This window comes from Lutra lutra, chromosome 7, assembly GCF_902655055.1.
Source record: "Lutra lutra chromosome 7, mLutLut1.2, whole genome shotgun sequence".
In the NCBI taxonomy this organism is placed as follows: domain Eukaryota; kingdom Metazoa; phylum Chordata; class Mammalia; order Carnivora; family Mustelidae; genus Lutra; species Lutra lutra.
The window spans coordinates 58,326,161-58,351,263 of NC_062284.1; the positions used below are offsets into that span (position 1 = coordinate 58,326,161).

General features: G+C 39.2%; 2 protein-coding genes across 2 annotated transcripts in view; one reads left to right on the forward strand and one right to left on the reverse strand.

Annotated features, from left to right (window-relative positions):
- FAM98B (family with sequence similarity 98 member B) overlaps window positions 1-5,615 on the forward strand; it is a 34,802-nt gene extending 29,187 nt beyond the window's left edge. The window contains exons 7-8 of the mRNA XM_047736209.1: window positions 2,329-2,496; window positions 4,804-5,615. Of these exons, the coding sequence (XP_047592165.1) occupies window positions 2,329-2,496; window positions 4,804-5,205 (570 nt within the window). The 3' untranslated portion in view covers window positions 5,206-5,615. The remainder of the gene's footprint in view (window positions 1-2,328; window positions 2,497-4,803) is intronic.
- Window positions 5,616-9,649: 4,034 nt separating this feature from the next.
- Window positions 9,650-25,103, reverse strand: part of RASGRP1 (RAS guanyl releasing protein 1) — an 81,296-nt gene continuing 65,842 nt past the window's right edge. Inside the window, exons 10-17 of the mRNA XM_047736208.1 lie at window positions 24,593-24,673; window positions 23,183-23,287; window positions 22,249-22,358; window positions 21,444-21,588; window positions 20,678-20,714; window positions 19,586-19,738; window positions 17,822-18,207; window positions 9,650-11,002 (exon numbers count right to left, since the gene is read on the reverse strand). Coding sequence (XP_047592164.1) covers window positions 10,868-11,002; window positions 17,822-18,207; window positions 19,586-19,738; window positions 20,678-20,714; window positions 21,444-21,588; window positions 22,249-22,358; window positions 23,183-23,287; window positions 24,593-24,673 — 1,152 coding nt within the window. The 3' untranslated portion in view covers window positions 9,650-10,867. The remainder of the gene's footprint in view (window positions 11,003-17,821; window positions 18,208-19,585; window positions 19,739-20,677; window positions 20,715-21,443; window positions 21,589-22,248; window positions 22,359-23,182; window positions 23,288-24,592; window positions 24,674-25,103) is intronic.

Sequence of the window (25,103 nt, forward strand, 5' to 3'; positions counted from 1 at the left end):
ATAGAATTGTAATGAGAAAAAGGAATTTGAGAATATAAGGAAAATTGCAAAATGTAGTGCATTAAAGGTGTCTTAACATGCTAATTTAGGATGTTTTCACTATTGTCCTTAAATTTACCCAGAAATCCAAAATGAGTTTTGTTATGTTGTTTTAACATTAAGAGGGACAGTTCATTCCAACACCATTTAAAACACTGTAGACATGTTGACTCTTTCCTAGCCTTAAACTTGGGGACTTTGAGAAAATATGCCTTTAGGCAATACCTTGATAATTATCTTCTCATCTTGGTCTTTTTTTCATCATGTTTAGGTCAAAAATTATCTTTTTGTTCTTTATTCCTTAGTCTGGATGATTTCTCAAAATTCTTCTTAGGCTATTTTAGGTCAGTTTTGTCCTTTCAGTTGATCCTTTCCAATTAATTATATGAATACATGCAATTATACACGAGTTTTCTTGTTAAATTTAATATATTGTTGTCATTTCACCCCATTTCATGTGTCTGAGATTGTTGAATGACTCATTAAATATTGTTCTGCAGCGTTTAAACTCTTTATAGAATATTTTATCATATAAGTATACTGTATTGCTACTGAGGTTTTCTTTAATTTTGTCTGACCCTCTAATGATATGCTCAGCAGTTAAATTTTTGTTCATGTCCATGTATTCTTAAAATGGAATTTCTTGATGAAACAGTATGTATAAATAGATTATAATGTTTTGATGCATACTCTAGAATTGCCCTTTGGAAAGATTATATATATTTATTAGTCTGATATCTTCATTATTTTGCTAGTATTGAGATAAGACTGAGTATAATTATATAGTTTACTCTTTTTTCCACTGTATTATGATCATTGTCCCATACCTCTAAAGGTTTTAATATTCTTTTTAAAGTTAATTTTTAGGGAGCGCCTGGGTGGCTCAGTCAGTTAAGCGTCGACTTTGGCTCAGGCCATGATCCCGGGGTCCTGGGATCGAGTCCCATGTCGGGCTCCCTGCTCAGCTGGGAGCCTGCTTCTCCCTCTTCCTCTACCTGCCTCTCCTCCACTTGTGCACATGCTCTCTCACTCTCTCAAATAAATAGAAAATCTTAAAAAATTAATTTTTAATTTTTTTTGCAATAAAATTTGCCATCTTAAAGTGCACAGTTGGGTGGTTTTTGGTAAATTCACTGTATTTTCTAACCATTACTATTGTCTAATTCCAAAACATTTCCATCACCCTAAAAAGAAACATGTACTCATTAGCAGTCACTCCCAATACTCCCTATTTCCCTTCCCTGACAACTACCACTGTGATCTGCTTCTTTCTTTCTGGATTACCTATTCTGACAGTTCATGTAAGTGGAATAATATAGTATGTGGCATTTTATGTCTGATAGCTTAGCATAATGCTTTCAAGGTTTACCATTGTTACTGAATGTAGCAGTACTTCCTTTCAGTATCCTGTTTATGACTGCATTATATTTTATCATCTAATGATGCCATAATTTCTTATTTTAAACATTTTTTCCTGTATTAACTACTACTAGGAATATTAATGCATGTAACTTTTATTTGTAAATTGTAAGCTATATTCTTACGGTGGATTCCTAAGTGGAAATTTACTTTGTCAAAGGTTATGACAAATAATAAAAACAACCACTCTAAAAGGATGTTTTAAGGATTAAGGAAATGACTATTAAGTGGACCGTATCCTGGCACATTTACTAAGTACTCAAGGAATGTTAACTGTTAAGACAGTGATGATGATTTCATATTACATATTAATATCTGGTAGAACTCTTCTTTTTCAAAATTCTTTAAGTTATAATTACATATTTAGCTTCTGGATAACTTTAGATGCCTTTTTCCCCCCCTCCATCCTCTAAAAAAAAATTCCATTAGTATTACAGTAAATCTGTAAGTTAATTTGGGGGGAAAATGACAATACTCAATGTCCCTATCTAGAAACTTGGCATTTCTCTCGATTCATTCAAGTTTTCTTTTTGTTTTTAAAAACCTTACTAATGTTTCCTTCTTAAAGGTCCTATATGTGTTTTTGGTTAAAGTTATTTTTAAGTATTTTTTTTGTTAGCTAGTACTGATGGAATCTTTTTTGTGTGTTATTTTTTAATGACTTGTTATTGGTAATTATGTATTTTTTGGCACCTGTTGGTCTGTTTTTTTTCATTCTGCATACAAACGATGAGATTTAAATGTTTTATTCTTTTCTGTTTCTTCTTGCGTTATCTTCTTATTCTTTATTCTTTCTGAAGATGGTGATTGCCATTGTTCTTTTATTGAAATGTTCTTTGGCTCTTTTTTCCTCTATCTTTGGTTATTTAGGTAAAAACAGATGACATAGCAAGAATTTACCAGCCTAAGCGTTATGCTTTATCACCCAAGACAACGATTACACTGGCACATCTGCTTGCTGCTCGTGAAGATCTGTCCAAGATCATTAGAACAAGTAGTGGCTCCAGCCGAGAGAAGACGGCATGTGCCATTAATAAGGTTGGTTTTTCTTTCAGTATAGTGGAGAATGAATTTATATCTTCATTTGATGTTTTTACTGATTTCAATCCATTTTTCTCTTACACCCTGGTAAACTTCTAGAACAGAAAGTGGCAAAATTATTTCAGTTTATCCAGGCTTTGTTATATTTTGCTTGTTCATGTTCATTTGAATCTCCATGTTCATAAGTCAAACCACAGTTTTATTTGAATTAGAGTAATTAAGAATTGATTTTATCAGTAACTTTAGCAGGAATTATTTGCCTTCTTTTCAAGAATGTATTTATTTTTTGTCAGTAAAAATCTGCAGGAGTTGTTTCAGGTACTGACAGGTTCCTTATATCCTTGGTGTAAAGGAAGAGTACATGCTTTGGAGACCTATAGGTCTGGATTCATATTCCAGTTCTGTCATTTACATAGACCTTGGGTAGGTTAGTGAATCTTTTGGAGGTTCCATTTTCTGAGTTTAAATTTATAAAAACTTCCCAGAAAACAATTTGGCCATTTTCTGATGAAGAGTATAGATCCATTTCTCCAACATTGCTTTAAAACAAGCTCAAAGAGATTGAATCTTTTACAACAGCAGCGATGGCGATAATCTAGATTTGTCAGTTTGACTGGCATGGACTCTGTATTTAGAGCACTTTATGTATTTAGAGCAAAAAGAAGGGATTTGGGCAATTTTGAAACATTGTTACTCAGCAAAAAAAGTGTACTTGATAAAGTATATCTTGCTGTTGGGGTGGTGGTGTATAAAGTTGACTTGTTGATTATTGCTAAGTTAGTCACCAGTGTTTGTTCCTCCCTCTTCTATTTTAGATCAGCCTCCTCTGCCTTTTGAGACTATTCCGTCTTTAAATATGCTACTTAGTATCTTGTATCAGGTCATGATCTAGTCTGATGGGATCAAGAGTTCTACTTTAAGTGACATTGCCCATCTCTTTTCCAAATTTATAATTTGTAGTCTATTTGAAGGCAATTTTATCAGTTCTTGGAGCAGTGTCCCCATGTGGTCACCAACATAGCACCTTTGTTTTGTGGAGAGACCAGTGAAAATAACCACCAAGAAAAGCTGGGTTTTTTGCATTTGGTAATTAGGACATATTATTGGTGACTTGAAGAGAATGTTTGCATTCTTCCAACATTGCCCCCCAGTAAGGATGTTGTACTTTTTGTCTTTAATTTATGACATAAATTACTAAAAAATGGTTTTGATTAGAGGATCAATGGAAGTAGAATCAAACCGATTTGTAAGTCATTTTGGTTGAGGCAGTTACTGTTTTACCTTCTTTCCTGAAAGAGACGAGCAGGAAGCTAGTCTCCTAGCTTTCTTTGTTAGCACTGTCTGTATTTATGGGCATATAAAGTAGCCCCTTTCTACAGAAGCCTGGGGACTTAAAATCAAACTCTTCCTGGCTTATCCTTCAAGTATTGTGAAGCATGGTTAAGAGAGCCTATCGAAACTTTATTTTCTCTATGATAATATAGTATATAGTATCATCATTGAAAATTCGTGAGCTTAAGTTTCATAAGAAAGGAATAGTTCATTGAGAATCCCTGTATCTTTAGAGAGATAACCTTGGATTATAGTCCTATTCATCTCTAACATCTCATTAAATTCACATGTTACCATATATACTTAATACTTTTAAAATAACATGTGTTTAGGAATAGAGTTTTTTATTGGGTAATCCATGACCAAATGAATGGCAGTGGAAAGTCCAGAGTTGTGTATAAATAGATACAAAGTTCATGAATATAGGGTATATAATTTATGTATATTGAAATTAATTTGCTAAAAATGTTTTAGTATGGTGGGTACTGCATTTGTTACAGAATTTGGAAACAAACTTGAGCAAGAGAAAATTAACAAGCCCTTAAGTTTCAGCAATATTCCCCAGATTTTTTTTTTAATTTTTAAAAAAATTTTGTCAGAGAAAGCACAAGAGGGGGAGCAGCAGGCAGAGGGAGAAGCAGACTCCCCACTGAGCAAGGAGGCCGATATGGGAATCAGTCCCAGGACCCTGGGATCATGACCTGAGCCGAAGGCAGATGCTTAACCGACTTGAGCCACCCAGGCTTCCCTTCGCTGGCTTGTTTAAAAGTAGTCCACACTGTGAGGAATTTGTCATACATTACATTTCTATTTTCATTATTAATTCATGCTGCTTGTCTGATGCTTTCATGTCCTTAAATATTTGGCTTCTGTTTCTTTATTAGAACAATAAGTTCAATATCACTTGACTCCTTTATATAAATTGTAAGTTCTAAAATATTAGAAACTGAAAGACAGTGTTTCTTCACACAGGTGTTGATGGGAAGGGTGCCTGACAGAGGAGGACGGCCGAATGAAATTGAACCACCACCCCCTGAAATGCCCCCTTGGCAAAAGAGACAAGATGGCGGCGGAAGGGGTGGTTGGGGTGGTGGAGGTGGTGGGGGTGGTCGAGGAGGTGGTGGGGGTGGAAGAGGTGGTTGGGGAGGTGGGGGAGGTTGGGGAGGTGGTGGAGGAGGAGGTGGTGGAGGAGGAGGGTGGGGAGGAAGCGGGGGAGGGGGTGGTAGAGGAGGAGGTTTCCAAGGCAGAGGAGATTATGGGGGGAGGGGAGATTATGGTGGAAGAGGAGGGGGCTATGGTGGAAGAGGGGGCTATGGTGGAAGAGGTTATGGAGATCCATATGGAGGAGGTGGCGGTGGATATAGAAGATATTAAAATCTACCAAAATTAGATAGCAGTGCTTACTTCTTGGCAGAGACATTAGCTGTAGTGTTCTAGATAACATACTTGAATGTCATTTTTGAAGTAAACACCATGTTAGATACCCTATACCATTCTTGAATTGGGTTAATCTGTAAGAGCATTGTTTTATACTACCATTTGATCTCTTTAGAGTGATGATTTTTCCATATTCTGTGTACCCTTGAGCATGTCTTTTTAAAAAACAAAAAATGAGCAAAAATTATTTTTAAAAATGTAAATATTTATTACCATCATACTTGGAAAATGGAAAGTATTTTATTGTCATGATTGAATTTAGATTGTTACCTGTATTTTATTCAGGTTTGAAACATAAATTACCCAACTTGTAATGGAAAGGAATATAGACTATTGCCTCATCTGTATTCCTGTGGCTGTGTTTTGTATTTGATTATTATACTTTATGAAATAGGGAACGGGACTGATCTAATAGTTGTGTTCAATAGATAGTTGTCATGACTTGTTTGTTCTTTTATAGGCAGCAATTCCTCTGACCAGGGTTTCTGTTAAAGGTCCATTAACTGAAGCTTAAGCCTACTTTTTGCTATGCATATTTGATTTATTTTCCAGGTGGATTTGAAATCTGTGATTTTGTTTAAGAAAGCAAAGTTAAAGACCGAGGTCAGAATTACTCTAAAGGGATGAGGACAAGTAATAATTTTACATGGTGATGTAAAAAATATTCATCATATAAACCCGTCTCTTCATCATTTGTGCCATCACCTTAGGTGTTTGAATATTAAAAGCAGGCTGAGCTACATTGCTCAGGATTAGGGCAGTAATTGCCAGTGTCAGTCCATCAGAGGTAGGATCTCGGCATCCCTTGGAAATTCTGATTCATAGCTCAATTTGGGAAACAGAGTCAGGGAATGGTTACATGTGATTTGGTGGTTGGAGCAGGTTTGGAGATCAAGAGTTGTGAATTTCAATCATGGCACTAACCCAGGGGGTACTGTGGGCTGAAATGACCATAGTTCTCAAGGATTGATTTGTCCTCATTTGTCAAATGAGGAATGGTGACACTTGCACTCTTCTCAGATCATTTCATAAAGACCTGAGTACAAGTACCATTTATTGAGGGCTTGTTGTGAAGTGGGCCAAGTAACGCATTTTTCTCTTAGTATAGAGAGTTAGATAAGATAGTGACACACACTTTTTCATTCCTACTGTAAAATGTGTATCCCAGTGTGGGCTCTTGGTTGACCTGTGCGTAACAACTTTTTGTGATCTAGCAAACTCAACAGATAGAAAGATGTTTACCAGTGGACACATGGTATTTGATATTTGGCAGTTTCATTGTTGTTGTTTTGTTTTGCTTTATATAGTAAACCCTGTAGTGAAATCTAAAATAATGTTAAAACTTTAAATATTGTGTATATACTGCAGTCTTTGCCATGTATTTTTCAAGCTAACGCTTTAAAGGAATTTGTTCAGGATAGGAAAACAAACTTTAGATTATTTGTAAAAATAGATTTTAAAAATGTGTTTATATTTAATGAAGATACTTAATTTCATTTGTGATAGTTGGGAAAAAAGGATTCTTTTCAATAGCTATGAACTTTGAAAAATAAATAATTTTTAAAAGGATGTAATTAAAGACTACTGGAGTATAGTTGCTGATATAGAAGGGGTTTACAACTGCTTTCATCACTAAAGGTTTATGGTAAACAATGGCAGAAACATTCATTTATCCATTTCTGTAAGGTTTCCTCGTAACTTCATAGGAGTGCTGTTGAGTTACCCACTGTACTCACTGTAAATCTTACCTGATTTTATCATTCCTGGAATCCTATTGGAGCTGGAACCACTCCTATTTATATATTCCTATAAACTTCACTCAAATAAAAAACAGGGTGATCTAGACCCTAATATCTTATGCTCCCCTGGAAGGTAGGATTTTCATGATGTTCTTTTTTAAGAAAAAATTGTTTTGTAGAAGAGTGTGCTGAGCAGTATCTAGACTAACAGTAGGCAGTTTGGGGCTTTGATATAACAGCCATAATGGGAAAATGTTTTGTAAATTGAGTGCAGTACAAATGCAGAGTATGATGAATGGTACTTTACAGTTTCCTACAATCTAAAACTTTTTATGGGCCTCCTCTTCATTCCTTTTTGCCTGGATCTCAGTTTCATTTTCCCCTATTACCTCATTTATCCCCCCCCCCTCCCCCCCCGCTTTTTTTCCTCCCTGCCTTAGTCTAGCCTTTGGTATCTTAAGAGCACCTACAGACATGACTTAACTGAGAGATTCTGGATTAAAGTAACTAACCTCTTACCTGGACCTTATAAAGAATATGTGTCCCCATCCATTTTACACATAGCTCTCAGTAGAAGAAGGGACCAGGTGTTTTCTTTGAACCTATGGCCTTGTGTTCTGCAGATCAGGGAAACCTTGGTTCACTAAAGAGAAAAAAAAAACCTTTCAAACAAGAACGCTTAATTACCTATATTTATGTCAAGAGAAGGTATGATAACCCAAAAAAGATTTGTGACCAGGGAATCTTCTGAGCAATGAGATTATACCTTATAAGGAGCACAGGCTAGATTAATTTGGGACGGAATCTGGGGATGGAAGAAAGGAGGCAGTTTAATCTCTCCTTCAGGGTCAGGTTGTCAGTGTGACTTAAGTGTTAGGAATTGCCAAAATGAAAAATCACCCACATCTGAATGTACCAGAATGCATTCCATAGTGAATTTGAATGATTGAATTTACCCCCACTCCTCATTGGTTAGGTTAAACAAAAGTTGGCTGGGAATAAGAGGAAGTCATAGCTACTTCTTAATCACTCTAAGTAGTCATGAACACAAATGAATTGCTCTGGGTGGTCTACACTGGACTGAACTGTATTTCAGTGAACCAATTTCACGTACAACTTCAAAGTTCTAAACTTGCTAGTTTTCTTAGGACTGTTGAATTAAGACGAAAGCCACAGAAAGACAACCTTACATTTGTCTCCATTCTTAAGTATTTATAGGCTTAATATTTGGAGATTGCTGTAAGTCCTTATGCAGTAAGAAAGGAAAAGGTTGAAAATTTCTGTACTGTTACTTCATGTTATAAGAAGATTTAGAATAACTTAAATGAATAATTAGTTGCTTTGCTTTTCCTTCCAGGAAAACGCAGTTTGGTTAATAGAATAGGGAAGTGGTATCAGCTTGGATTCTAGTAGAAATTCTGGAGAAGCTTCTACATATTCATGAACTAGAAGAAACACAAGACAGCTATGTGGTAGGGATCCTAATGTCTTTTATCATATAAATATTACACAAAGAAAGCTTACATTACGTATAAAAAAAAAAAACCCTTTACAATCTGTACACTTGTTTTTTCCTTGCATTTCTTTTACATTATAATCCTTAGACAGAAATTCACAAATGGTCAGTAAAAAGGCAAGTCAGTTACCAAAGAAAATGAGAAGTGATGTTGCTGTTGACAAAACAAGATTTGTCCTTGTTTTGATAGATAAATATAGCACAAGCTTATTTCAAGTCAAGTCCGTATAAGACAGAAAAATGTGTATCCTAGGCTTGACAAACAAAGAATTTTTTCCAGATTATTTCTGTAGATACTACTAATCCCATGTAGCTCAGTGCAAATATTAATTTATATGCTATTCGTCTTTTGCCCTTGCTGGACTGCAAAAAGTTGTGGTAAAACTATTGCTTTCTATCCATTTCAGTGGTAAATTCTGGAGTGCTTGAGACCCTCTAGCCATATTAATTTAACTGATTAAGGGAGCTCTGACCTTTGGAATTCTAGGATTATAGATTATGTACACAGGAATTAACCTGGGGTCTGTATTTTGGATGGAGGGTAAGGAGAATGAAGAAAGTTGTGTCACATGTCTATGTTTATAAAGAAATTGTGCTGTACCACCTTTGGTCTGTATCAGAGGAAAAGAATAATAATGAAGAACATGAATTTTAAAGATTATCATAAATTCACATTTGCTACTTATATGAACAAAGTACATCTTAACTTGTATACCAGGTGATGGACCTAAGCAGCCTGCTATGGGGATTTCTGAGTTTGGAATTAGGAAAGGGTAAATTTGTGTGTAAAGTAATTTTTTAAAACACTAACTGAAAGCTACTCACTAGTTTTGTCACTAAAGCTCAGTACAAGGAAGTATGCAAATGGAAACTGGTCTTTCATCAAAGAAACTTCTCAAATGATCTGACTCCTCCAAGGAAGTTGCACTGTATATATACTTTGTATTCTGAATAAGATTGGGTGTTGCTGGCTTTAGGTTTCAACCTTTTAATTGTTGAGATTATGTTCTTGGCAGTTGGTCAGCTTGCATATGAATTTCAAGTCTGCTGGGTACCAAGTTTTCCAAGTATGGAAGGTAAGTTCCCCTTAAAAAGAAAATGATTATATGAACTTTTTAGAGAAATCAAGAGTGTGAAAAATTTTAAAGATCGGGAGTTTGTAAACAGTTGTCCAGACAACTAATTGAGCCCGTTTATCCTTAACCTTCATTAATAAAAAAACTCCTAGGACTCTTAATTGTAATTTTGCTTAACAGTACATTTTACATTGTGAGCAATTTATGTATCCTGTAACAAACTAACTTTATATTTGTGGATTTGTGTAAATGACAAAGTTGTTTAATTCATTTCCATATTTTATAAAGGAAGAAACAAAATTCCAAGTCACATGCATGCTTGATATTATATACACATAATATATACACATATACACGCTCTCAGGTCTTATGGAAGCCTCTCATTCAACTAGCTTATTTCTAAATAATATTAATAGTGAAGACAGTACAGCACAAAATCAGTTCAAAATAGTTACTTCAAAGAAAAAAAGATAAAGATGGCACATGAAAAGTTAAACGGACTCTTTCAAAAAGCCATAAATTCCTAATTCTACCCAGTGTAGATATACAAGGACAAATACTATGTTGGCAGTAAAAATAGCTACCTGGCCAGTCATGTATTAGGTGGTATTAGCTATGTTTCCAGGTTTTTAGTTTGCCTACTTATGACTATGAGACTAAAACTGTGAGATATCCTCATGTGAGTATGAGCCTAGTGAGGAAGGAGTGGGAGAAGGCTAATTGATTAGATATCTGAGGTAGTGAAGTGGGAACCAGATTCAAAAAGAATGCTGGAATACAGAGGAAGTGAATCTCTTTTGGGAATGTGAGTATCTTCCCATTGTAAGCAAGCTTTGGATGGAACAAAATAAATCCCTCAGTTCAAAGAAAACCCACAGAAGGAAGCAAATTGATTTTCCAGGGATTTTAGTTCTGAGGAAGTAGGTAGTAGCTACACAGGCCACGTAGGAGAAGCAACCTTGTCAGAAATCTTGGTCATATATTTATCAAGCTATTGGTATTAGTCCCAGGAGAAAAAAAAAGTTTTATGGTGTGAATGGCAAAAATTCTGCCTTCTTCAGCTTTCCTACCCATTGATTCACTGACTGAAGACAGTTCCACTCATTAGGAGTCTTCTAAGTAAAAAAAGAGTAACTTGCTTTTCTGTTTTAAAGTACCCTTTTTATATAACTGGTTGATCTAAGGTTCCCCAGGTGTTTGTGTTACTCATTTTACTTAAGAGATCTCTGATACATTCCTCTACACATTATGATCCTTCAGTTTCCGGGCTAAGAACAGTCACTGTGATCCATTTGAGCTAAGACATGATTTTTGCTTGCAAGTTGGAGGGTTTCTATTTTCTTCTGTGCATATTTCAGTTGGATCTTTAGCGCATCATTATCTGCTTTCAGGGTATTTATTTCCTAAAGGGAAGGAGATGAGGTATGTTAATAAAGCAGTAATGAATAGCAAATCAGTTGCAATATTGGAAGTACTACACTTGATTGGCATTTTCTGTTCACTGTGGCTGAGAATTAAAAACTATTTTCAAGACATTTATTTTGCTCTGAATAGAAAATAACAAGTTAAATATCAAGTGAGCACGTGCAAACAGTAGTTAATTTTTGTTATCATATCAAAGATGGCTAGCAGGCAGAATAAACCATAAGGGGGGGATATAAAACCTTCGAATGCTGTATAGCGAGAGACCTAAACTTGGCAGAAATGGAGTCTTTGGTCAGTTCTGAGGTATGAAAACAGTGACTTAGAATACTTTCATAAATACAGTTCTTTTAGTCTTCAGTCCCCCCCCCCCAACAAATCACTGAAAACTAATGGACTCCTTTGATAAAGAATTTTATCCTACCCCCTAAACTGGGATTTAATTATCTAATTTTCTGAGGCAGTTGACTTCCAGGCTATTGCGGTTTTTAAACTGAATTATGTCTGACCTATGACATAGTATAAATTTAAGATGTACAGCATGTTACTGTGATATATTGTAATACTGCCATTGTAAAGACAATCAACACCTTTCGTTGTTATATTATCCTTTTTAATAATTGGAATAATTTAAGTTCTGGACTCAGCAGGTTTGAGGATGATAATTCAGTATTATCTACATTCATTGTACCATGCATCATATCTTTCAGGCTTATTTACCACTTGTAAGTTGGTACCGTTAAACAATGTCTGTACTTCCTGTCTTTCCCCTGGTAACTACCACTTTATTTTTTATTTTCATTTTTTAAAGGTTTTATTTGAGAGAAAGAGAATGAGCGAGAGAGAACACAAGCTGGGGGAAAGGGCAGAGAGGGAGGGTGAAGCAGCTTTCCTGCTCGCCAAGCAGGGAGCCTGATGCAGGACTCCATCCCAGGATTTGGGGATCGTGACTTGAGCTGAAGGCAGAGATTTAACCCACTGAGCCACCCAGGCACCCCGAGTTGTATGAATTCTTTACATAGTTTGGTTATAACCCTTTATCTGGTTTATGGTTTGCAAAAATCTCCCATTCTGTATATTTCTTTTTTGTTGTGTTAATTCTTTTGCTGTGCAAAAACTTTTAAGTTTGATGTAGTCTCTTGGTTGAAGAGACTATCCGTTCCACCTTGGTGGTCTTGGTGCCCTTACATTAGCTCACTGTATAAGCAAGGTGTGATTCTGGGCTCTCTTTATTCTTCCAGTGGCCTTTGTGATAGTTTTTGTCTGAGTACCGTACTGATTTTATTACCATAGCTTTGAGTATACTTTGAAATCAGGAAGTATGATACCTTTAGCTGTGTTCTTTTGTGGTTCCACACAGATTTTTAGGATTGCTTTTTTCCTATTTCTATAAAAGAATGCCATTGGTATTTTAATAGAGATTGCGTTAAATCTGTAGATGGCCTTGGGTAGTATGGACATTTTAACAATTCTTTGGGTCATGAACATGAGATATCTTTTCATTTGTTTCTTTCACTTCCTTGGTCAAATATATTCCCATGTATTTCATTGCTTTTGATGCTATTCTGAATAGGATTGTTCTATGTCTTTTTCAGATATTTCATCCTTAGTGTGTAGGAATGCAGCTGATTTCTGTATGTTGATTTGGTAGCCTGCAACTATACCTAAATTTTTGATTGGTTCAAACAGTGTTTTGGTTGTTTTGGCAATTTTTGGTTGTTTTGGCAATTTTATATATGCAGACTCATCATCTGTAGATACTTTTACTTCTTTCCTGACTTGGATGCTGTTTATTTCTTTGTCTTGCTTAATTGCTCTAGCTAAGATTTCTAGTAATGTGTTGAGTAAGAGTGAGGAGAATAAGCCTCCTTATGTCTAGTTTCTGATCTTGAGAAAAAGTTTTAACTTTTTTCCCACTAAGTATATTATTAGCTATGGGTTTGTCGTTTCGGGCCCTTATTATGTGGAGGTATGTTCCTTCTCTATCCAATCTGTTTTTTTATTTTGAAAGGGTGTTGTATTTTGTCAAATGCCTTTTCTGCCTCTATTGAGATGATCATGTGATTTTTCTTTTGTTTTACTAATGTGATGTATTACATTTATTGAGTTGTGTATATTTGTTTATGCTTGCATCCAAGGGATAAATCACACTTGGTCATGGTATATAATGAGGTTCCCTCATTATATATTATATATCTTGGAAGTGTTCCCTCCTCAATTTTTTGGAAGAGTTTGAGAAGGATTGGCGTTAATTCTTCTTTGACTGTTTGGTAGATTGCACCAGTGAAGCCCAATGTTGGTTGCATATATGTTACAACTGTTATATCTTGCTGATGTAATATCTTGATGTATCGAGCCTTTTACCATTATATAAAGACCTTGTCTCTTGTTAACATTTGTGGCTTTAAACCTGTTTGACATAAGTATGGCTATGCTCCATTTTCTTTGGACTTCTATTTGCATGGAATATCCTCTTCCATCCCTTTACTTTGAGCCAGTATGTGTCTTGAGAATCGAAATGAGTTTCCTGTGGCAGCACAGAATTGGTCTTTTTTTAATCCATCCAGCTGCTCTGTGCCTTTTGATTGGTGAAACCAATCCATTTTTTTTTTTAGCATAATTATTGTTATGTAAGGACATACTACTGCCATGTTATTAATCTTATTTGCCTTCTGGTTGTTTTATATCTCCTTTTCCCTCTGTTTCTGCTTATCCTTGTAAAGTGTGATTTTCCATAGTGAGTTGAGCCTCCTAAAAATTTTTACTTTAACTAACATATATTGTATTATTAGTTTTAGAGGTAGAATTTAGTGATTCATTAGTTGCATACAAGACCCAGTGCTCCCTACATCCAGTGCTCTCAAGGCCCATCGCTCACTCACTTCAACCCTCCTCGCCTCCAGCAACTGTCAGTTTGTTCCCTATAGTTAAGGGTCTCTAATGGTTTGCCTCCCTCTCTGTTTTCCTTATTTTTCCTTCCCTTTTCCTATGCCCATGTGTTTTGTTTCTTAAATTCCACATAGGAGTGAAATCATATGGTATTTGTCTTTTTCTGACTGACTTTGCTTAGCATAGTATCTTCTAGTTCCATCTACCTCATTGCAAATGGCAAGATTTCATTCTTTTTGATTTGTGATTACCATGTGGCTTACATGTAAAACATCTCATAATTAAAATAGTCCTTTTTATCTTGAAACTTTATAGGTGACCAAAGATAAAGTGCTGTCTCCACTCTTTTATTCCTTCCCTTTTATATTTTTGACATTACAATTTATCTTTTTATGCTGTGAATTCATTGAGAAATTATAGTAGCTATAGTTACCTTTTAATGTTCCTTTCCTAAGGCCTTTCTCCTACAATTAAGAGGTTGAACACCTCATTCTAATATAGCTAGTTTTCTGATTCTGCTTCTTTCTTATCATTGCTGGTGTATTGTGTACTTTCATTAGCTTTTATGTCACTACTTAGCATGTTTTCATTTCAGCTTGAAGAACTACTTTCAGCATTTCATGCAAGGCAGGTCTAGCAGTGTTGAGCACTTTCAGTTTTTGTCTGAGAAAGCCTTTATTTCACATTCATATATGAAAGGTGACATTGGATGATGTACTCTGAGCTGGCAGTTTTAATACTTTGTCATTTCACTCTCTCATGGCCTATAGAATTTCTGCTGAGAAACCTGCTGAGAGCTAATGGGGTTCCTTCATAGTTTTCTTTTTTCCCCCAATTTTTAAGATTCTTTCTCATTGGCTTTTGACAATTGCATTATAATCGGGTGGCACCTGGGTGGCTCAGTCGGTTGAGCATCTGCCTTCAGCTCATATCATGATCCCAGGGTCCCTGGGGTTGAACCCTGCTTTGGGCTCCCTGCTCCTTAGGGAAACTGTTTCTCCCTCTGCCCTTCTGCACCATTCATGCTCTTTCTCGTTCTCTCACTCAAATAAAATCTTTAAAAAAGTAACAATAACTGGGTGGTCCATTAGCTTCTTGGACTTGTGTATGCTCCAATTTCTTCTCCAGGTTTGGGAAATTCTAAGCTATTATTTCTCTAAATATGCTTTCTGCTCCTTTTTCCTTCTATATTTTTTCCATCATAATGATAGCTCTTACAGGGTTTCTTCACTTTTTAAAAAATCCTTTGTTTTTTTTTGCCTCTTCACAGTCATTTCTAAGTTGCTAGTTCTTTCCTTGATCTGCCTTATTTCCTAAACTTTCTAGTGCATTCTTTATCTCATTGAATTCTTTAGCTCTAGAATTTGGTTCTTTAAAAATTTCAGTCTTTTTGACAAAGAACTCCTTCTGTTCATTAATTTTATTCCTTAGTTCACTGAATTACCTGAGTGTTTCTTGTAGCTTGTTGAAGCGCTTCATAACAGCTATTTTGAATTTATCAGTTAGACCCCACTATTCCATGCCTTTGAGTTTGGTTGCTGAAATTCTTTTCTGTGATACGTGAGTTTCCATAGTATTTCATGAAATGTGTGTCTGCCATCGTATTTGAAGTAGCATACACCTCTCTAAGTTGTTTACTTTGTTACCATTCAGCAGACTGGCAGTTAAAGTCCTTTTAGTTTTCATAAGGTGGCCACATAATATAGCTAAGTTTTGGGTTTCTTTTTACCTTAGCTGGCTCTGGTGCTGCACTTGGGAGTGTGCATTAAAAAAGCTGGTGTCTAGAGTGCTGACGGCAGAAGTGGAGGGCTGCCCATGGCATGATAGGGGGGGATCCTCAAGTGGGGGTACTCCCAGAGGTCCATGGGCAAACCTGAAACCCAGAGGTGGGGGGTGGTGGGGGGGAGGAAGGATGTGTTCCTTTGGTGCCTTTTGTTATTCTTATATCTGCTTCTTTCCCTTTCTTCTTCCTTCCCCCAGTCCTGGAAGTCCCTCCTCAGAAACCTGAGTGCTGCTGGATAGAAGTGGGTCCTTCTTCCAGCTGTAGCCTGTGCTGTCACGGGGGTCAGTCACTCACCACTTTCGCTTTCCCTGTCCTCTGTGAGGGAGGAAGCCAGTGCATTGCAGTGTCATCCTGGGGAGGGAGGCTGAGTCCTAAGATTGTCCTCCGCGTCTGCCCCCAAACTCTATGTGGTCTGGCTCCACTCCCATGGTGCCCCAGCTGGTGGGACCTCCCCAGCTTGTGTATCTTTCCAGCATGTCTGACCTGGTTTACATTTTCCAGGGTTGCTCTTGCCTAATCATGACAAGAGAGGGTGGAGCAGGCTCAGCCCCTCATTTCTGGGCACAGGCAGGTATAGATCCCCTGGGTGTTCCGTGAGGTCACTTTTTTTTGGTTATGAATAACCAGTTTGTTGTAAATAAAAGGGGGAGTAGAAAGGTACAACTCCCGCTGCCATGATGATGTCTCCAGTCTATGAATCCAGTGTTCTTATATTATACCATATTGATTACTCCCTCCCTGCAATGGTAAGCAGTTTCTGGGTAATATGAGTTGTTTCTTAATGGAAATTATCTGGATTGCTATGTGCTAGGTAAATGCGTTCCATGATAACAGAGTAATTATTCAAGATCTGGAGCAAACCATAGAGAGCATGGACTCCTGGCCTTGTATTTTACAGAGGACTAAGCCAGGCACAGTATCTTCTGAGATTAGAATCACAAATCTGTGTCCCCAAGATGAGTTCTTGTAAGTTGCCTTTGGCAGTTTCTCCGCCTAAAGAGAAAGGGCTTTGTGTAACCCACATTTTGTCACCTTCTGATTGACTTCTTAAAGCAGGTCTTAAAAAAAAAAAAACAAAAACCACTCTGAGCCAGAGAATACCTTTCATCAAGAAAATGTGTTCTTTTTTCCTATGTTCCTCCTACTATTATATTCTTTGTTCCAGGCACCAAACCAAGAGTTTCACATGTTTTATCTCACTTGTTTCTTCAACTATTTCTTTATTTCAGTTTCTAGGAGTCTGACAGGGAAGGTACAACACTAAGAAAAAGGCAGGGAATTCTGAGGCCATTTTGGGCAATTTCACTATGTAGTATGTTGAATTATTTAACAAATCCTAGCTAGGTGGCTGTTGGTTTTCTGTTTGTACTGCTAACACATTGCTAACCTTGACATTTTAGAAAAATCTGTGATGAAGTAGATCTGAGCTTCCCTATCATTGGTAGGAAACCATCTGAGCCAGGCCTCACCAAGAGCCCTGTACGCCAAACAAAAAGTACATTAATAATTTTCCCTACAGAATTGAGTATTTGGGCAACTGCCTGTTGTCCCCTTTCCTGTCCTCCTCTTTCATTATGCCCTTTTCTCTAACCTTGGAACCATATTCCCAAATTTGTGTTCTTCTTTTCTTGATAAACTTTTTTATAATGCCTTTATGGGGCCCCTTATAATTAGGACATTGTAAGCTGAACAGAAGAAAAAGCAGCTTCTATAGTTGTTCATAGATTATATACAGCTGTTTATATGCACTTGCCAGTACTGTCTACTGCATAGAGAAGATCTGCACATTCTTCGATGTGTCTGAGTTTCATTTAGAAAAAAGGGTGTGGTGTCAGCACCGTAAAGCTGATCAGTAGAAACTAGTTTATTCCTCAAAGCATCTACTTTGAACAGACTTTGCGTCCCGGCACCAACCTTTTGAAAGGGCAGTAGGGAGCCTGGTATATCTTGTTCTACTCATGTAATGTGAGACATGGCCTCCACTGGTTTGAAAGAAAGCCAGAATCCTTTCTTTCCTTTTTTGGTCTTATCCTGCTATTAACCAACCTGGTTGGAATTTTTAGCTTACATATTCTTCCCTGGTTTAACCCCCTTTCTCTGAGTCTGAAAGAAAAGAAAAGGAAGGTACCTGTTCCAGCTCTTGGTAGGTTGGAGGTCTGAGATGACGGAGATCCTCCTTTGACTTTATGAGGGATTCTTTGTTTTCCCACTTGACGAAAGCCCGCTTTCTGATCAAGACGGGGCTGGGGCATGGAGATGTGGGACTGGGAAGCACATACAGAGTATCCTGGGCTGTCTTCCTTGGAGAGGACAGCATAAAGGAACCGGAAGGGGCCTCAGTGCCAAGCCAAGGCAGTGATTCTGTCTGGGTGGCCTTGTGGGCGACAGTCCTCTTTAGCCGAACAGAAATCTTCTGTGAGGACACTCCCATGAGCATGATGGTCCGATCTTTACTTTCTTCACTGTGTTCCACAGTCTCCCCGTTAGGGAATGTAAAAGGTCCTTCCTCAGGAGCTGTAGAAAGATATATGACGTATTAGTACTCTATCTCAGAAAAGCAGAGACTCAGGATTGACCTATTAGTTTAAACTGGGACCCTTCTTGTTGATATAGGAGTTCCATGGGTCCAAAGTGGATTCCTTTTCAGGCACCCTCTTCAGGGGGTGAAGGGGCCTGAAGTCCAGGGGCTTTTGCTGGTGAAGCCACGGTGAGGCTACATCTACCCTGAGGACAGGACATTTTTCTATTTGCACAAAGGTTGCCTAGAAGATTTTGGTTTCTGTAGATTAGCTGAAGTGAGGCCCTGCTTCAGTGCTCTAGAGAGAAATGGTCCATGCAGGTTTGCTGTGGACATTGGAATGTGGTAGCTCTCAGCATTCAAATTTTGGTCCTCATGCAGGTGGCCTCTAGGAGCTGGTACGAATTTTCTTTGGGACCTATTTGTACAGTTAATGTGGCTTAACTGTGAGAGTTAAAGTTCCAGCTTTGTGGAAATAAGTCTCAAAATGTATTACCCTTAGTATGATACTAATTGGTAAAAGGAGAGAGGAATCATTCTGGTTTTCTTCTTTCCACTAGCACCCTTGCCCAGGACCCAGCCTGAATATTGACCATTAGGAGTAATTTCTTGGAAAAGTAAAGAGTGGATATATTTGAGATGATTGGTAGGCTGTAAGGTAGACTACTGATCATCTAAATTTATTGTTTTACAAAGAGTCAACAGTAATTCTGGGCTGTTTGAAACACATTTATAAATAGATTTTAGATTCTGTTTAGCCTTTTTCATTTAATGAGGATGAAAAGGTTACCTTCCAGGATTGGGGAAAATGAAACAAAGTGTTTTTTAAGAAACATGCATTTCTATTAAAATGTTATATATTTTTCATTACTAAACTTTATAGCCAAGATACTGGATTGGTGTAGTCAAAATGGCTTCTGGACAACAAAAAGTTGTCCAAATGACAGTTACAATTTAAACCAGTAGTTCTAATACTAGAAACCTTATAAGGATGGTACTTAAATTTCCCGCAGGGGAACATAAATTGACTTGATGTATTTACCCAAATAAAGCTCAAAATTGTAATTATACTGTTTCAAGTATCAGAATATTTAAATTATTTACCCTAAAATAACAACCCTATATTTTTTGGAGTGTTAGGGTGATTTTCTTTTTTTTAATTTCCCATTTTACAACCTGACCTTTGTGCTGCTCTCTGCCACGTTTGTATTTTATGTGACAGAACTGTGGTCCCCAAAAGTGATATGTAATTCTTGAAATGTGTCTGCGGTGGTTTTTACTAAAAGGGAGAAGGACAAAGGTAATCTTTGCTCCCCAAAAACTTTATCCTTCCCACTTCATTTTCCAAGAGAAATGTTCTCTGTGCCTACTTACCGTGGAGCAGGTCTTTGGCTCCCAGTGGGTGAAGGCCAGATGTTGGCCCTCCGCCGGGGCTGTTCTCTGTGGGAGCTGCTGGGTTCTTGGCTCGCTTCTTGCACTCAAACACCACCAGATCTTTGCATTGTTTGTGGCAGTTCATCCCGCAGTCTGTGGACAAGACATTCTGGTCAGGAAGTCTTTCGCTTTCTTCTCCAGAGTCTCAAAACCACATTTGTGCAGTGCTGTCTTGTCACACATGCCTGTCCTAGTCTGGAGTTGCCACCTCCTATTCCTTATGCACCTAGTAGTCTTCTCATCATGAGTCTCAGAATCAGAGTCCAGAGTGCTAACCATTACACCATGGAACCGAGTCTCAGAATCAGAAGCAGCATCCACTATCTTGGAGAGAAGTGGATTCTTAGTCATCCTACATATACTGCCTACTTTACAGAGACCCTCTGGAGGTTCGCAGCTCTTAGGTCTTGCTCTTTCTTCCTCGCCATGAAAATCTCCTCTCCTTCACTCCTGAATTTTTCTAGTTATAAGGAAGGACAGTTAGGTCCAGAGGAATCTACTGATAAGAGAAAAGCTGAGGGGCACCTGGGTGGCTCAGTGGGTTAAAGCCTCTGCCTTTGGCTCAGGTCATGGTCCCAGGGTCCTGGGATCGAGCCCCGCATCGGGCTCTCCGCTCGGCAGGAAGCCTGCCTCCCTCCCTCTCTGTCTGTCTTTCTGCCTACTTGTGATCTCCCTCTTTCTGTCAAATAAATAAATAAAATCTTAAAAAAAAAAAAAAGAAAAGCTGACAAGGGGCTTTGGTAAATACTTCTTTTCCCAAAGTGCCTTTCTTTGGAGACCCACCATCCCTGTTTCCAGGACCGCCCACACAGAGAGAGGACCATGCAAGGGGGGGAGCTTCATAACTGGTCGCTCAGGCATTCCTCTTCTCTGGTGGCAGTGGGTGCTCTAGGGAAACCAGTTCGGGAATGAGGCTGGGAGCTGTGCTGAGAAGTTGTGGATTCAATGGACAACTCCTCTGGTAAAAAATGCTTTATTAGGAGAGCCTCTGAGACCGGGGAAAACAACACAGTAGACAAAGCTGAGCCTTACCTTTACATCGATATCCTTGTTTGATCACTCCCCAGAGCTATAGGACAGACAAGATATGGTTAGAGTGTATTGGCCACCATTCATCTGTCCAGTATAAGGCTATCCAGTGGCATCCATTCTTTATTTTCCCTCATTGTGTTCTCTTCCTCAGGTGGGAAGGAAATCTTTATCTTCCCCATCTTAACTCTACTGACCTTAAATCGCAAATAGGAAGAGTTTGTGCTGATCAAAGTAAAAAATTCTCAAGAACTCACTAGCATGGACTTAGGAGGCCTTCCTGAGGCCTGACGTAGATGAATCAAAGAACTAACCACTTTCTCAGGACACCAAACTAAGAACAAGCATGCAGAATCCTGGGGTCATGGACTGGGAGAGCCAGGGTGGGAGGTCAGAGAGGAGCAGAGCCACATGACTTCTTAAAGCAGTTCCTTTTGAAGGGGAATGGGCATGGATGTCTCATACTTCTTTTCTCTTACAATACCAACAGCATATGACTATAATTACTTAAAAAATATATCTGCAGTTCAACATTTCTTACATTTGTCCCAGGCCTCATGGACCAAAGGAAGAAATCAGTCCGGGACAAATGGTAAAGAGGAGTTCAAGTAAAAGCCATGCATTTGAGAATGAGCTTATTCTAGGTGTTTGCTTAGGCTCTAAGCTGGGATGGTTGATAAGGGTGGTGAGGTCTCTGCCTGGCTTAATCATTTAAATTGTCTCATACCCCACCCCCAGTTCAGCCTCACGCATTCAAACAACTACTTACAAATCCAGCACAGTTGTCACAGAAAGTAGGTTTCAGGTAGGTGGTCTCTTGAAAGTTGTGAGGAAAGCCCAGGCCCAGTTTGGAGTAGATTGAGCTGGCCCTCATGAAGTAGGCTGTGATTTCGTCTCTGCTGATGAGGCCTTCCCTGCCAGCAAGGGACAGACAAGGTATAAGTGGGGTCTGGGGTAATGAGAGTGGCTTCTAGCCTTAGAAACTCATCTCTGTTTTTACCCTTCTTTGGTAGGTATAGTACATAGTACTGGGGTACTGGGGATTGTCTCCATGAGCCCTGCTTTTCCGTAGGGATGCGTGGATAGCACATCATTAGGAGATAAGATGGCAAGAGTCCTTTCTTCAGAGGTGTTCCTTGGCTAAAGTAAATTTTCCTAGCCAATTTGAATACTTAGAAAAGACATGGGAACTGTAAGGGAGAGAAGTGCCTTATGCTGTGGTTTCTGACTTTAGACCGTACCTGACACAAAACTGGAGCCCACCAGCCATCCTTTGACCTTATACAGAGATCCAATATAGAGCCTGTGTAACCTTCCGAAAAGTAATGGGCAAAGTATTAAATAATTGTTTCTCGTAATCTGCCGGATCAAGCAAGAAGGAACACTAAAGGTTTTCTTAATTTATAGTTGACTATTCCTTAACTGACAGATTTTTGAAACCTTCAATTCTGACGCATTTAAAACACTTTTATTTTTCATGGTCTGTGGCGGTCCGAACCAACACCAGACAGCCATTCTTGTGGTGCTCGCTCCTCAGCACCAGGAGCCTCCTGTTCCCCTTCACAAACGCTCACCTATCTTTGTCCATCACACAGAAGGAGAAGGGAAAACTGGCAGCAATCTTTTCAAACTCTTCCTGAGAAATATATCCATCCTGGTCATGATCATAGTTCTTGAAGACAGACTGTGGGGGAAAAAGGAGTTTCTTTGGTGATTACCAAAGCAAAACCAATCATTTCTCTCTGGGGCTGGAATATCTGACAAAAGCCTCTCCTCAGCCTGAATGAGAGAACGAGGAGACGTGCTCCCAAAACCGCAGAGAAGCACTGGGGCACGTGGCAGGTCTGCCCTGGGCCCGTGTCTGCGGGGGCTGGGAGCTTGCGGGTCTAGCAGCCCATCAACAGTGCCACCTCCCTGGCCACTGGGTGCTCCCTGCTCATTGCACAGGGGCTGCTCTCCCTCCGCTCTGCCCCGCTTCCAGTGCTGCTGCCAAGAGCCCAGCGGAAGTGCTCCTTCCCCCTTAGGCCTCCACTGCTCGTGGTTCTGTCACATGCTGGCTCTCACTTTTCTGTTACTACACTGGATTGGTCCACAAGGATGAATACAGAGACCCAAAAGGATGTACTCCCTCCTCCACAGAAATAGTGAAGACAATAAAGAGGCCCCAAATTTTCAGTATTAGATTCTCCTTATTGTCCTTACTCAAACCTTTTCTAATGCCTCTGTCTCACAAATCAACTGCCAGCCTTTAAATATATGCCCTCCTAACTAGGTCTTCAAGAGACCACACACCTCCCCCCAACATGAGGCCCGAGTGTGTTTGCAAAATGTAACCTGTGAACTGTCCTGCCAGCACAGTATGAGAAGCGGCTCCCTGTGCTCACTAGGAACAGGTTTCAAGTTTCCCACCTTTGTGTTTCTGCCATTGTGGGTGTGCCTCCCCTGCCCCCCCATAAAGCGAAGCCAGGCTGTGCCTTGCTTTGTCTGCTGAAACATAGCTGTACTTACATCCACCATCCTCTGGACGTGTTTGCTTATGGTCTTTGGGTCCGGTTTGGGAGATACTCCAGAGGCCCAGTCCACTACTACTGGTGGTTTTGAGGGTGTTAGTGGCTGAAATGAAATATTCAGAGAAACCCCCATGACCAGAATGCAGTACAACGGACAGCTCTTTCCTTTCCCACTACCTCATGGCCGCACTGCGGACAACTGCCCACTCTGTGCAGGGGCAAGGAGCTGAGAGCCCATGTGGAATTGAAATCTCCCAACTGTCATTGTGGCCAATGCAAGTGTGCTTCACAGCTGACAAAGTGCTCCTCACACATATTCAAATATATATGTCTATTTGACATTGACAATTTTGAGGTGACTCAAAATTCTCCATTCCCTCTGCATTAAACCTTTTGTCAGAGCTATCAGCAAAAGTACAGTGGCTCCTTTAAATTTTCTCTCTGTTCTCTACTTACTAAAGACATAGATGAGGAGAAAAATAGCTGAAACCAAGGCAGGATGACAGAAGGAGAGGTCTAAGACCTGGACAAGCTGCGATGGAATCCATTCTTAACATGAGACTTGGCCCCTATGAAAATCTTTTCCAAACATGGGAGAATGTACCCTTTCCTCTGAAATGCCCTCTAACGCCCTGAAAACAGAAGCTGCCAACTATTTTCAGTGAACAGCTTTCATGGCAGTGGGAGCTAGAATGTGATTTTTCTGTGTAGAGACAATGAAGTCTAGCCACCTGAACAGAGAAATTGGTTTACTTATGCACGGGTACCTCCCCGCTTGAGTACCACATGGTTGGGGGCTGAGAAGCTTCGCAGGAGACTGGTGGATACCCATCCTTCGGAAAGAAGGCTGAAATTCTCGCCTGCCTGGAGGAGGGGCAGGCCAGACAACCTGTGAGGGTCCTACCAGGCAGCACCTAGACTGCAGTTTTGAGGACTCCTCACAAGAGGTCAAAGGCCTCAGCAGACTGCTCTTTCTGACCCAGATGAATATAGGATGATCGGTCATTCCTAATTGGGATGCATATGCTTATCAACAAATCAGAGAAAAGAAACAACTGATGCGGGGATACTCTATAATAAATAGGAAGGAGAGGTCCCTATGGCCAACGACTCTCCCTTCTCTACTTGGTAAATCACCAGCCACTCACTGGGACGTGCTTAGGGCACATGCTCGTTTACCGTTCCCATATTCGTCTCATCCCTTCAGGCAGACGACAGGCTCACTATGGTCAGGAACTACTGATACATATGTTGAAGCTCTGTTCCTAGCACAAGGTTGGGCACGTAATGGAAACCTAATACTTATTAAACTGGATAAATATGTTCCTTAAGATGATGGCCTCGATGAGCAGCTTGTAAAGTACGTGTTACATGCAGTAATCTTAGTGTAAAAATATGCACAACTCACTGGGGCTTTGTGGTTCCTTGGTTCCCGAGCATAGGAAAGCTCATAGATTTCATCTTCGGTATAGTAGAGATCTAAAGACAACTGCAGGTCAAAGCAGAACACAGTTATTTGCTAGGATGCCATTTGTCTGTCCCATGGCTGATGTGTTTCTTTACTCTTCTAGGCCATTCTTTTTTGTTTTTTTTTTTAAAGATTTTATTTATTTATTTGACAGAGAGAAATCACAAGTAGGCAGAGAGGCAGGCAGAGAGAGAGGAGGAAGCAGGCTCCCTGCTGAGCAGAAAGCCGGATGTGGGGCTCGAACCCAGGACCTGGGATCATGACCTGAGCCGAAGGCAGTGGCTTAACCCACTGAGCCACCCAGGCGCCCCTCTTCTAGGCCATTCTAATAGCTTGTTTTTACAAGTCACACAGTTTGGGGGGGGTGTAACACTTACTGCTGTAATTGGGCTAGCATTAGCTCCTTGTTAAAATGTTTTTTAAATTGTGGGGAAATATCAAGATGTCCTCT